General features: G+C 36.3%; 2 protein-coding genes across 5 annotated transcripts; both read right to left on the bottom strand.

The window, feature by feature from the left end:
* Nucleotides 1-1,050: 1,050 nt before the first annotated feature.
* LOC131428088 (uncharacterized) lies at nt 1,051-7,482 on the bottom strand. Of its 4 annotated transcripts, XR_009229339.1 has the most exons (4): nt 7,158-7,482; nt 6,570-6,719; nt 5,358-5,407; nt 1,051-1,909 (listed from the first exon to the last, which is right to left on the bottom strand). XR_009229339.1 is itself a non-coding variant. In XM_058591750.1 (2 exons), the coding sequence occupies exons 1-2, from the start codon at nt 5,848-5,850 to the stop codon at nt 1,845-1,847; spliced, it is 558 nt and encodes a 185-aa protein (XP_058447733.1). In that variant the 5' UTR covers nt 5,851-6,528; the 3' UTR covers nt 1,051-1,844. The 4 variants fall into 4 exon arrangements, 1 of the variants encoding a protein (XP_058447733.1); XR_009229340.1 differs by lacking the exon at nt 5,358-5,407 and having other exon boundaries at nt 7,145-7,480; XR_009229338.1 differs by lacking the exon at nt 5,358-5,407 and having other exon boundaries at nt 7,158-7,442.
* Nucleotides 7,483-8,247: 765 nt separating this feature from the next.
* Nucleotides 8,248-11,246, bottom strand: LOC131428087 (polyphosphoinositide phosphatase). Its single transcript, XM_058591749.1, has 5 exons — nt 11,036-11,246; nt 10,242-10,954; nt 9,301-10,184; nt 8,648-9,239; nt 8,248-8,593 (listed from the first exon to the last, which is right to left on the bottom strand). Exons 1-5 carry the CDS (start codon nt 11,105-11,107, stop codon nt 8,275-8,277), a joined length of 2,580 nt encoding a protein of 859 aa, XP_058447732.1. The 5' UTR covers nt 11,108-11,246; the 3' UTR covers nt 8,248-8,274.
* Nucleotides 11,247-11,767: the final 521 nt, after the last annotated feature.

The following is an 11,767-nucleotide window of genomic DNA, read 5'->3' on the forward strand; positions in this document are numbered from 1 at the left end:
TAATGAAATTATTGTAAAATTATTAGATTAGTTTTCTCTAAAGGGGGAAGTGCTGATGTGTACACCATCAGTGTACCATCGTGAAATTTACATAACGCACGTCTGTGCTGTCAGATAGGTCTGAGCTAAAATAAAGGCCGTCGGGGCAGCATTACTGATTGTATAGAGCTACGAACAAGAAGTGTTTTAATTTTCCTCAATTTCTGGTGGTGAGAAATATCTCCAAATCCTTCACAGGTGTTTGAGCGGTTTTCCATAGACTTTGGACTTATTCTGGATCTTTGTCTTTTACTGAGGTGAGTTCTAAAAGGATCTGTTGAATCCTTTCACAGTTGTTCTGTGTCGTGTCTTTAAACACAAAACTACTTTCGTTGTTTTTTGCTATCAAGTGTCACGTCAAAACATTCTATCAAATTTTCAGCTTGATTCCTGGATATTTGTACCCGTTTCGCTGTATTGAGTACATCTGCGATTGTGTGTACTCGATTTTGTACAATTTTCAAAATGAAATTGTATTTGCATCAACGAGTTTGCATTAAATTTTGCGTTAACAACGGTTTCAATGGTGCAGCAACATTGCAAATGTTAGAAGAGTGTTTTGGCAACGATACTCTGAAGAAAACATTAAAACATTCGTTTATCAGTGGCACGAACGTTTCAGAAGTGGCCGTGAGTTTGTGAATGATGATGTGAGAGGCGGTAGGCCATCGAAATCGAAAATCTACAAATCAAAGAATGGATTATTGTAGACCGCAAATTAACTATTAAAGAGAGGGCAGAGAAGTTGGACAGTGCTTTTGGATTCGTTCAAGACATTTTGGGTTATGATTTCGGCCTCTGATGTGTCGCTGCAAAGCTGGTGCCGAAAGACCAGAATTTCATGCATTTTATGTTTTAGTAAATCTTTTTTTATTTCTTTCTTTTCAGACTCACCAACGGAACCAGCAGGAATCAGGAGGAACTTCAAGAATCCAACGAGGAGCGAAGCCAAGGCAGATATCCCAGTCAAGCAGCAGATTTTCGGATCAGACACTAAGTACAACTTTAACGTTTTAGGTTTGAAACTGAAGTGAAGTCCAGCTCAGAGATGCCAGGTCATTTTTTCTAAAATCTGTGATCGAACCCAAAACCTGTCTGTGAAAATCTGTGATCGTTTTCCGTACTCCAATAGCAGTTCAAAATCAAATTTAGTGAGCAAAAAAAAAGTGTCGCTACCAACACGCTCTGTACTTTTTGGAGCTATACTGAATTTATTCAAGAATCTGTGAAAAGCTGTGATCATTTTCAGAAATCTGTGAAAATCTGTGTCAGTTTTAAAATCTGTGCACAAAACTCAAAATCTGTGAAACACAGATTAATCTGTGAACCTGACATCCCTGGTCCAGCTTCCTATTTACGTTTATTCTTCTCTGTTTCTTCTCTCTTCTTTATATCGAAAGTGCTCTAAAATGCACTGAGTAAAATAACACTTTCAGTTATACATTACAGCTCTTCCCCTTTTGGAAGTTCATTTAATAAACTATAAATTCAGAGTTTCGAACGAAATAACAAAATCTATCTACTGATATTTCTAAAACAATTCGAAAAGGCCAAAGCCCCTAATTTAGAACATTTTTGGTGTAATAATAACTTAGCTATATAAAAATTCACTCTCGCCCCTTGCCGTTCTTCGTCGCTTCGAGCGTCTTAGTTCGACCTTAGCCGTCTCCCTCAATTCTCGTTTCCTTTTCCTGGTTGAAGTCATCTCTTCCTCAGGTAATCCGTAAAACTGCTCATCGTCGCTGTCTGCTCTCTTTTCCTCCGTTGGGAGTCCCAAGGACACCAACACATTTGGCCTGGTGTTGTTACTTTTGCCTGCTACTTTTAGCTGCGTTCGGTGAGCCATTATTGTTGCTTTTCCAATTGCAACCTGGAATGTATTGAGAGAATATCTTTTAATAAAGGTTGCTTTCAACCATCTGAACTGATTGCGGGGATCGTGGTTTTTATACCAGACCACATCTCCCGCTATCAGTTCGTCCAAGGGGTCGCTTTTAGTAGCATTCTCTTTTGGACTGTTAGTTTTAGCATCATTCGGGATAGTGTGGGTTAGTAAATTTTGTTTGAAATGCTTTTTTGGATGTACAAGGTCCAATAAAGTCTTTGGTGAAAATTTTCTCTGACGGAAATTTACCGTCCTTTGTCATGCTATTATTTCTATAGTTTAGTAAAAAAATGTTTATTAAATCTTCTATTTCTAAATGTGAATATATTGGTTCCATTAGGAACTTTTTTAAGACTTCTTTTACTGTTCTAACTAGCCTTTCCGCCTGTCCATTACTCGAGGGGTTATAAGGTGGACTCTTCATTACTTTTATTCCTTGATTTTCCAAAAATTCCACAAAATTATGTGAATTGAAAGGTGGACCATTATCCGATACCAGAACGTCTGGTAACCCAAAACGAGCAAAAAATGATATTAATTTTTTTATTACTTTAGCACAATCCGTACCCCTTCTCATGTACTCTACTTCCACCCACTTTGAAAAGCTATCCACTATTAAAAGAAAATTATAAGATGAGAAATGAAAGAAGTCTATATGTATTCTGCTGAAAGGTTTTGTAGTTGGAGTCCATTTGGACTCTATGCTTGGTTTATAAACGATAGCCATGCTGTTACAAACGTCGCAACCCGCTACATATTTTTCTATGTCGGAATTAATTCCAAACCAGTAAACAAACTTTCTAGCTAATTGTTTCATTTTTACTATTCCGGCATGGTTGGCATGTAAAAGTTTTAAAGTCCCGCCTTGTAATTGCTGCGGTATAACTACTCTGTCCTTATACAACAAGCACTCGTCAACTATTTCCAAATCATGCTGATTTGAAAATATATTAACAAGGCGTTTGTCAATTTTTTTTGGCCAACCATTTTTCATAAATCTTATAATTTCCTGAAGAAAATCGTCTGTTTTTGTCATGCTAGCTATCATTACTGTATCAATAGGGATTTCCCTTCCAAAATTTATGCTTCTTATCAATTCTTCATCCAATTCCCTTGGCACCTTTTCTTCTAATGGAAATCTTGAACAAAAATCAGCGTTCCCCATTTTAGAAGACGGTCTATATTGTATTTCAAAATCATAAATTGATAGTTCCAAAACAAATCGTTGTAGTCTAGTAACGTATATCGAGTTTTTGCCTGTTTTTCCAAAAATCCCTACAAGAGGTTTGTGGTCTGTATAAACCAAGAACTTTTTCCCATACAGGAACTTATGAAATTTTTTTATTGTGCATACTAACGCCAGAGCTTCCAAGTGAAGAATAGGGTAGTTTTTCTGTGCTGAATTTAAAGAAAAAGAAGCAAAACATATCGGCTGTTCAATTCCATCAATAATATGTGCCATAACTCCCCCTAGGCCATAGCCTGACGCGTCTGTCACTATTGCTATGGGTTTTAAAGGGTCAAAATATACTAGAATTTTTGCATTTAATATCATATTTTTACTCTCTTTGAATGCTCTATCGCAATTTTCGTCCCAATTAAATTTTGTATTAGATTTTAATAAATTGTATAAATAAACTAGTTTAGAAGATAGTCTAGGCATAAATTTGTTATAGTAATTTATTAAACTCAAAAAGGATTTGAGTTCTGTCACATTTTGTGGTACATTTGCGTTTTGAATTGTTGAAATTTTATCTGGACAAGGTAATAACCCTTCATCACTAATAATGTGTCCTAAAAAGGGTAGTTTACTTCTTTGCGTACCCAAGGTAGACTATCCAATATCCCAGTTCGAGACATTCTTGCTTGTCGTGACCTTTCATACATGAAACTTATTTATCATTTCATAAAGAAAATTGGAGTTTCAATTTAATAAAGGCCCCTTTTAAGACTTAGCTCTGATCCCAGCTGCGTCCATGAGTTCAACCAATAGCTAAATTAGAATAAAAGCTATGTAATGATACAAACAAACTCGAAACAGTTTATGAAATTATCAACAAAATGTCAAAAAAAACAGCTTATTTTATAATTTATAGAAGGTAATCGTTTGGTTCAAATAATATTTCCGAGTAGATTTCATAATTAATGACGAGTTACCTAAGATGATATTTAAGCTATAAGAGAATATGTTTTAATAAATTCAAAACGTTGTGACTATGTTAGAATTAAATTAGGATAAGAATATTATGTAAAAGTGATGCTACGGCGAAGAAAAACTTATGTAAACTGCCTTAAGAAATAAACGTATTTATGAAAAAAAAAAAAAGGGTAGTTTAGATACAAAAAATTTACATTTTTCCAAATTTACTTTTATGTTAACAGAGGATAGCCTCTCCATTACTAAATAAAGCTTTTCTTTGCAGTCTTCAAGACTTTTACCTGCTATGAAGACATCGTCTAGATAGCAACAGACATTCTTTATTCCTATTAGAACCTGATCCATCACCTGCTGAAATATAGAAGCGCTAGAAGAGGCTCCCTGTGGTAATCTGTTGTATGTATAAAGACCTTTTAATGTGTTAATGACCATAAATTTTCTAGATCTATTAGATAGGGATAGTTGAGTATAAGCTCCCTCCAAATCTAATGCGCAAAAGACTTTACATCCTGCCAGACCTGCGAATATATCCTGTGCAGTCGGCAAAGGATACGAATTAGGGATAATCAGTTTATTTATGGACACTTTACAATCTATGACTAATCTGATTTCATCATTTTTTTTTTTTCATTACTACCACTACAGGTGATGCCCATTGGCTTGTCTTTACTGGTGTTATAACTTTCTGTTTCTCTAATTTATCTAAATATTCCACAACCTTGTCTCTCAATCTATATGGGACCTCATACGCTTTTTTAAAAATAGGAACCTCCTCCTTTAATACTAAATCGGCCTCGAAACCTTTTATAGGTTCAGAGAAGTCTTTTAGAAACACAGACTTAAATTTTTTCTTCAGATCTATTGTGATTTCAGCCTCATCCTTGTTAATTATATTGTTTATAGTTTCATTTTTTGAGAAAAATTGCCTCCAATCATCAAAAAATACGTCCAACCAATTTCTTCCCAATAAGGGAATAAAATTATTGTCACAATCTAGAACCAATAGTTTTAACTTAGCTTTTTTATTTCCTACTCTCACAAAAACGTCTGCCTCCCCTTCTATTTTCAAACTATCCCCGTTAACCACTATTAAATGTTTAAAGCATTTCGAAAGTGTATTTGTGAAACAAGAATAATATTGAGCTTTGCTCATAATCGAAACCGAAGATCCACAATCAACTTCCATTTGGATCATATTCTGCTCTATTTCAATACTAACTATGCAAGGATTGTTTATGCTGTTAATAGAGGAAAGTTGCATGCAAACAAAATCACCTGTGTCGCGATCTTCCTCATCGCTCTCCGAATCGTCCGCTCGCATCCTGCTAAATATTTTATTTAAGTTGGATACTTGACTGGGTCCTGCTTGCTCATATTCATCTACAAATTTGACCATATTACGCTGTGAATTTTTTAACCTGAAGCATTTCCGCTTGATGTGCCCTTTGACACCACAATAATCACAGGTCATTTGTGAATAGTCAGGTTTGCTTCTTTCCCTGCTATCACGCCATTCCGTAGGCTTGAAACGATCGTCTTTATAATAGGGAAATTTGTTTTTATAGTTGTATCCTAACCTGCTTTTTACATTACTTCTCGGGGATTCATATCTTCGCTCAACAGAAGGGTTCTGTTTCATAGCCAATTCATATATATGTTTTAATTTGTTAAATTGCGAACCACCTTTAAATGCCGTATTGTGAGATGCAATTCGTTCTTCACCGACAGGTGCATTTACCACAAAATTCTTGGCGTTTGTCTCCGCCATCTCCCAAGTCGTCAGAAATCTTTCGGTTGCTTCCAATTAATTTTTTCCGTAGACCGTTGTCCCGAACACCTGAGATTATACGGTCTATAATAGCAGCTTCTTTGAAGTTGCCAAAAGCGCAAAATTCAGCCTGTAGCTTTAAAGCAAGCACAAAATCCTCCAAAGATTCATTTGGCTGCTGAGATCTGTTGTTAAATTTTAGTCGTTGTATAAGATCCGACTCCGTTTTATCAAAACGCGCCTTTAATTTCGTAATTATTTCAGCAAAGGTTGCATCGTTCAAATTTCCATTAGGGTACATCAGCTTTAATTCACTATATACTGCTGGCCCCGATAAAGCAATAAAATGAGCTTTTCTGTCGCCCTCCGGAACTTTGTTTACTATGAAAAAATAATCCAAACGTTCCGCCCATTCCGTAAAAGAACATCCTTTACGGAAAGGTTCGATCGTAATGCTCATTTGTGCCATTTAAACTTTCAAAATATATAATTTTAAATTCAAAAAAATATATACGTAGAATAATTATATTATTTTTCCCGAGATACACAATAAAATTAATGAAATAACTTCCAATATAACCGAAATAAGTAAATATTTATATATATGCGGAAAAAATATAAAAATCAATGAATAATAAATTTAAAATCGAAATTGCACTGAAAAATTATTTTCACTGTCACTGTAATATTTATAAGAAAAAAGAATTGGTTTAGCTTACCCCAATATCCCCTCTGTTATCAATTCTCAGCCACTAAGCTGTGTAAGTCCATGTATTAGATTCCTTTCCAACAATCGTCGGTCCGTCCACCCTTTGGCAGCTTTTTTTTTATATATTTATCTCCAATCACGAGATCACAAAATTAACAACCTAAAAAAAATAGAGAATTGTTACTATTGTTGCAAAGACAATCGTTTCTTTATTATGTTGAACAATAGACCCAAAAACAAAAGACTGACGCCACCAATCAAAATGGCGTTAAAGTGAAGCTTTTCTAATAAAAATCTGCCACACTCACTTATTTTATAATAAAATCTACTCCTTAAATTCACTAGGCCGTTTTTTTTTTTCTTCCTACTTACTGTTCACTTATGTGTAACCGGTACGTAAAATAATCTTTCGAACAAAGGAAAAAAAGAAAAAAACTTAACACGAGGCACAATTAGTTTCATCAAGATTTTTTTTTTGTTAATATAAAATTGATTATGTGAATTATTATTGATAATTATTAAACTCATTCGTTTTTATTCTCGTCGCCACTTTTATGTTTTAGTAAATCTTTTTTTAACTCTTACTTTTCAGACTCACCAACGGAACCAGCAGGAATCAGGAGGAACTTCAAGAATCCAACGAGGAGCGAAGCCAAGGCAGATATCCCAGTCAAGCAGCAGATTTTCGGATCAGACACTAAGTACAACTTTAACGTTTTAGGTTTGAAACTGAAGTGAAGTCCAGCTTCCTATTTACGTTTATTCTTCTCTGTTTCTTCTCTCTTCTTTATATCGAAAGTGCTCTAAAAAGCACTGAGTAAAATAACACTTTCAGTTATACATAACAATGCAAAAAGGGATCGCGTTAACGTCGCAAAAGAGATGATTTTCAAGGCCAAAACTGACCCAACATTCATCAAACGGATTATTACTAGAGACGAACCGTGGATTTACGAGTCTGACACACAATCCAGATATCAAGCGAGTGAATGGCGTACACCGAATGAGCGGGGACCGATAAAACCACTTTGATTTCAGTCGGAAAAGATGGCGATGCTTACAGTTTTCATTGATTACAAGGGTGTTGTGTATCTTGAAGGCCAGACCGTCAATAAGGAGTATTATTTGGGCGTTATGAGACGTTTACGTGAAGTAATTCACCGAAAAAGACCAGATTTGTGGGAAAACAACTCGTGGAACCACATGTGAACCACGACCACGTACCGTCACACAATGCCATCGTTATCCGTGAACATTTGGCTAAAAACGAAACGAATATCATTCAGCAACCACCGAATTCACCTGATTTGGTTCCCTGCGACTTGTTCCTATTGGGTTGACTTTAGAAACAGCTCCTTGAAACACGTTTTAGCACCCGAGATGAGATTATGGAAAAATCGCAGATGGCTTTAACGGACATACCAAAAACTGATTATAAAAACTGTTAGGAGGATTGGATCAAGCGCTGGAATGAGTGTGTTGCAGTCGATAGGAAATGCTTTAAAGAGGACAATACGGATAGAATAGAATAATAGGATGTAACACCAAGATTTGCTTACAGAGTGTGAAACTCATGGAAACCGAAGCCATACCACAATACATAGTTTTAAACGATTGTATCAGTGCAAATGGAACCGAATTTTTTCATGGTAAGGTCTTTGCAACAACAAAAACACAGCGTACAGCGGTTTGTATTTGGATTCAGCAATTCATATTCATGCGAAAGATGTGTAATATTTAAGAATTACAGGATCAACATCGGTCTGCTTCAAAACGATTTTTGGCAACTGACTGTATTTTTCATAAATTGCTAAACTCTCTGCACTAACAGAGGGTATCTCGATGTCCTGCTGTAAATCAATGTGCTTTCCTGTTGTGCGCAAATGGATTTCATTATTTTGCACTATGATTACATCTGTAGAGGATGTTACATTTGATGGGTTATGTCGTTGTGGCTGTTGTTGTTGTTCAGTTTTCATACCAGCGTACACATGAGGATTGCAAATGCGGTTTATCTGAACATATTTTTGATATCTAAAAATATAGTAATTAGTTAATTTTTCAACACGAAACTGCACTAAAAACTACTTGATCATGTCGGCTTTCTTCGGAGATTGAATTTCGAACCCATATACATCCCCAGTCATTGGGAACATACTGTTAATTGTGACAGGATCTTCCGCTCTACTGCTGTTGGCGCTACTATTGGCAGCCGTGTTCCGAGTACTTCTATCATCATTTTCAGAATCCGAGTCTTCATCCAAACTAGACGAAGAGCTGTTAGTTGAACCTGTTGAAGACTGTCCGCTCATTGAGGGATTCTTGGTTGCTACGCTATCCCGCCGTCGTATTGGTTCGAACGGGCTGAAGTTTGTCCGCAAACTATGTGCAAAATTTCTCGCCAAGTGGCTCAGCTGGTAGGCAATATTTTCTTCAAACGATGTAAGTTTGAAGTTATAGTAAAAATTTGAATAGTAATCAATGATTTCTACATCAGCACTGTGAATTTTGATCAATTCATTAACCACACGATTATTATCACTAGTCGAGTACGGAAGGTGTTTCATGATAAATGGTCTAACCCATTGAGTTAATGGCACAGAAGATATTTGACGAATGACGTCGAAACGAGAATTGTGAATATAAAAATCGGTTTCCAAATCCCAAATGTGAGTAGATTCTTTAACGAAAAAAATTCATTGTTGTTTAAATTCAGAAACAAGACTGAACCAACGACTTACTTGATACTTCCGATTCAGATGGAATGTAATAACCTAGAAACAGATTCAAGCTGTGTTGTTTCTCAGTATCGCTAAAAGTGTTGCTACAATATCGACTCAGTGTTTGAATAATGTCATTTCCTTGCGATGCCCATGCCGCCGTCTTGCGATAAGTTTTTATCCGATGCACCAACTGTGATCCTCCATACTGCAGCGCCAATGTGTCCCCATGATCTTCGTATAAGTTTTCTAACATTGTAACACATTCGGACTCAAATTCCAATTTTCGTTCTTTCAGAAAACCCAGCTCGTACAGTTGGTAAGCAAGAGCGCATTTACCAATGGCAAACTGGGCAGTATTGGTACGATCTAAACAATCCACACAGTTCACTCGTACGATACCCGTTTGCTGTGTGACTATCACTTCGTCCAAGAAAAGCATTCCAGTCTGTTGAATCACACTTTCGGCATACTTGGCTAAACTTTCCATAACATTTCCCCTACCACGACTTTTCCTAGCCATATCGAAATCAATGTATATCATACGAAAATATGGTGGCAGAAACTGATTCAAATAGTCCACGCTAGCAACCATTTCATCGCTCAGCACACTCTCGTGACGTCTCTTTTCGCGTTTCTTAACCAAATTGAGTATAATTATTGGTGAGCCGAAATGAAACATTAACCTTTCGTAATGTTTTCCTGACGTTTCTCCGTAGGGATCCGAAAGATCTAGGGAGATCTGTGGCTTAGGTACCATTTTGCTAACATCTTGAGACCAATGGGATGGAACCGATCCCCGCAATTGCGTAAAACTACACATTCGTGTGCCGTCGAGAACAATCTGCTCAGTTTCAACTTCATTTGCTACGTCACCAAAATAATTCGCGCCTCGTTTTAGAAATCTGAAATGTTTCTATGAATGATACAATTATTTCTATACCCAATAAAAATTAACCAACCTCGTCCCAGCAAACCGTGTACTTCTTCTTGCTATTAGGCAAACATAAATTGGCCTCCCGAATATACTAATACTGGATTCGCTAACGAATCCATGTATCACTTCAAGTTTCCAGTCTTTGTGCATAATACACTCCATAGGCTTCAACAAGTAAGCATTCCAAACAAACCTATCGCGAGACACACCACGGAAAGCATACGTCGATTTTTCGCCTGTGACATTTTTCCACTCAATTGGTTCATCTTGCTCAATCTTGCATTGAACACCGACAAATTTCGGCGTTGAAACGTTATACTGCAAACTCCTGGTCAAATCATAGCTATAGCTAAAGTAAAAGTTACTTTTCAAATCAACATTACTGAACATCTTTACGTAACGCTGCTCTAAAGGATGCACTTGTTTCCCAGTTGGCTGTTCGTTTACCCGTATCATGGCCGTATCCTTGATGGTGTAAATTATATGTTTCCCAATAAACGCACATCGTGTTCGCTTGGTAACAAGGATCAGATAGTAACCTTCGAGAAATTTTACGAATCCTAACACGCCGTAAGCGCTAATCGACCTAGTATAGGAACGTGTCTGAAGAAACAGTCGAATATCCCCTTTCTTAAGTTCACTGGCATTTTCATGGATAGATAAATTGGGTGATTTGCGATCAATTTCCAGAATACGGAAACGCGTCTCCTTACTATTACTACCGATCAAATACAATTTCTGTTATAGCATATTAGAGAGAAATAATGTTTGATTTTAGCTATATACACCGGATGAATTTATATATGCATGTTTACTTACCGATTTAGTTTCAAAAAGTGCCACTTTTTGAATAGAACAAATTAAAGGATAGAACTTTGTATTTGGATCCATTTGAACATAGCTTGGACTATGTACTAACTATAAAAAATTCGAACTGTTAGCACTTGAATAAACTAAACTAAAATTTGGATTGTTTACGAAAAGATTGATCGAACGTCATTACACGTTTTTGTTTTGGTTCCAAAACAAACGCAACTCAGCTATAGTTAACCGTAGCATTGTGTAAATTTGTTCATTGATAGCAGCCCTTACACGAGACAATATTATTGTCAATACAAGGAGTATTGACAATACTTTTGATCGTGTAATGGAAACTTCATTGGATTGACGAAAATATTGTCAAAAAATCAAAACTGCTCATCAATCCGACAATACTTTCTCTCCAGAGAAGAAACTATCAAATATGTGCAATGAACTCTCCTCTCAATGTTTCAATGTTCCGTTGCAATATTTGAAGCTTCAAACGCTTGATTTGTTCGAAAAATGCGGACTCAAGTTACCAAGTCAATTGGATTGACGGTATTGACAATACTTTGGATTGACAATAATATTGTCACGTGTAAGGGCTGCTGATAACAAATCTCGGTATTTTTTTTTTTTTTCAAAAGGCCGCATCAGCCTGTGACAGAGAATGTTTATGAAGCGGAATACACAGTAAAAACCATTGTAATTTCGCGTTTGCCAATCGAGTGGATTTCACCTGCACATTGG

Source organism: Malaya genurostris, chromosome 2 (genome assembly GCF_030247185.1).
Source record: "Malaya genurostris strain Urasoe2022 chromosome 2, Malgen_1.1, whole genome shotgun sequence".
Classification (NCBI taxonomy): Eukaryota; Metazoa; Arthropoda; class Insecta; order Diptera; family Culicidae; genus Malaya; species Malaya genurostris.

What these genes read in the sequence shown, in the direction of transcription:
- LOC131428088 (XM_058591750.1), bottom strand. Translation starts at nt 5,850, where the DNA reads ATGGCGGAGACAAACGCCAAGAATTTTGTGGTAAATGCACCTGTCGGT. An exon ending in TGAGGAAGATCGCGACACAG is followed by an intron (nt 1,910 to 5,357) that starts GTGATTTTGTTT and finishes AATACATTCCAG; the next exon opens with GTTGCAATTGGAAAAGCAAC.
- LOC131428087 (XM_058591749.1), bottom strand. Translation starts at nt 11,107, where the DNA reads ATGGATCCAAATACAAAGTTCTATCCTTTAATTTGTTCTATTCAAAAA. An exon ending in ACACGGTTTGCTGGGACGAG is followed by an intron (nt 10,185 to 10,241) that starts GTTGGTTAATTT and finishes GAAACATTTCAG; the next exon opens with ATTTCTAAAACGAGGCGCGA. An exon ending in ATCTGAATCGGAAGTATCAA is followed by an intron (nt 9,240 to 9,300) that starts GTAAGTCGTTGG and finishes TTTTCGTTAAAG; the next exon opens with AATCTACTCACATTTGGGAT.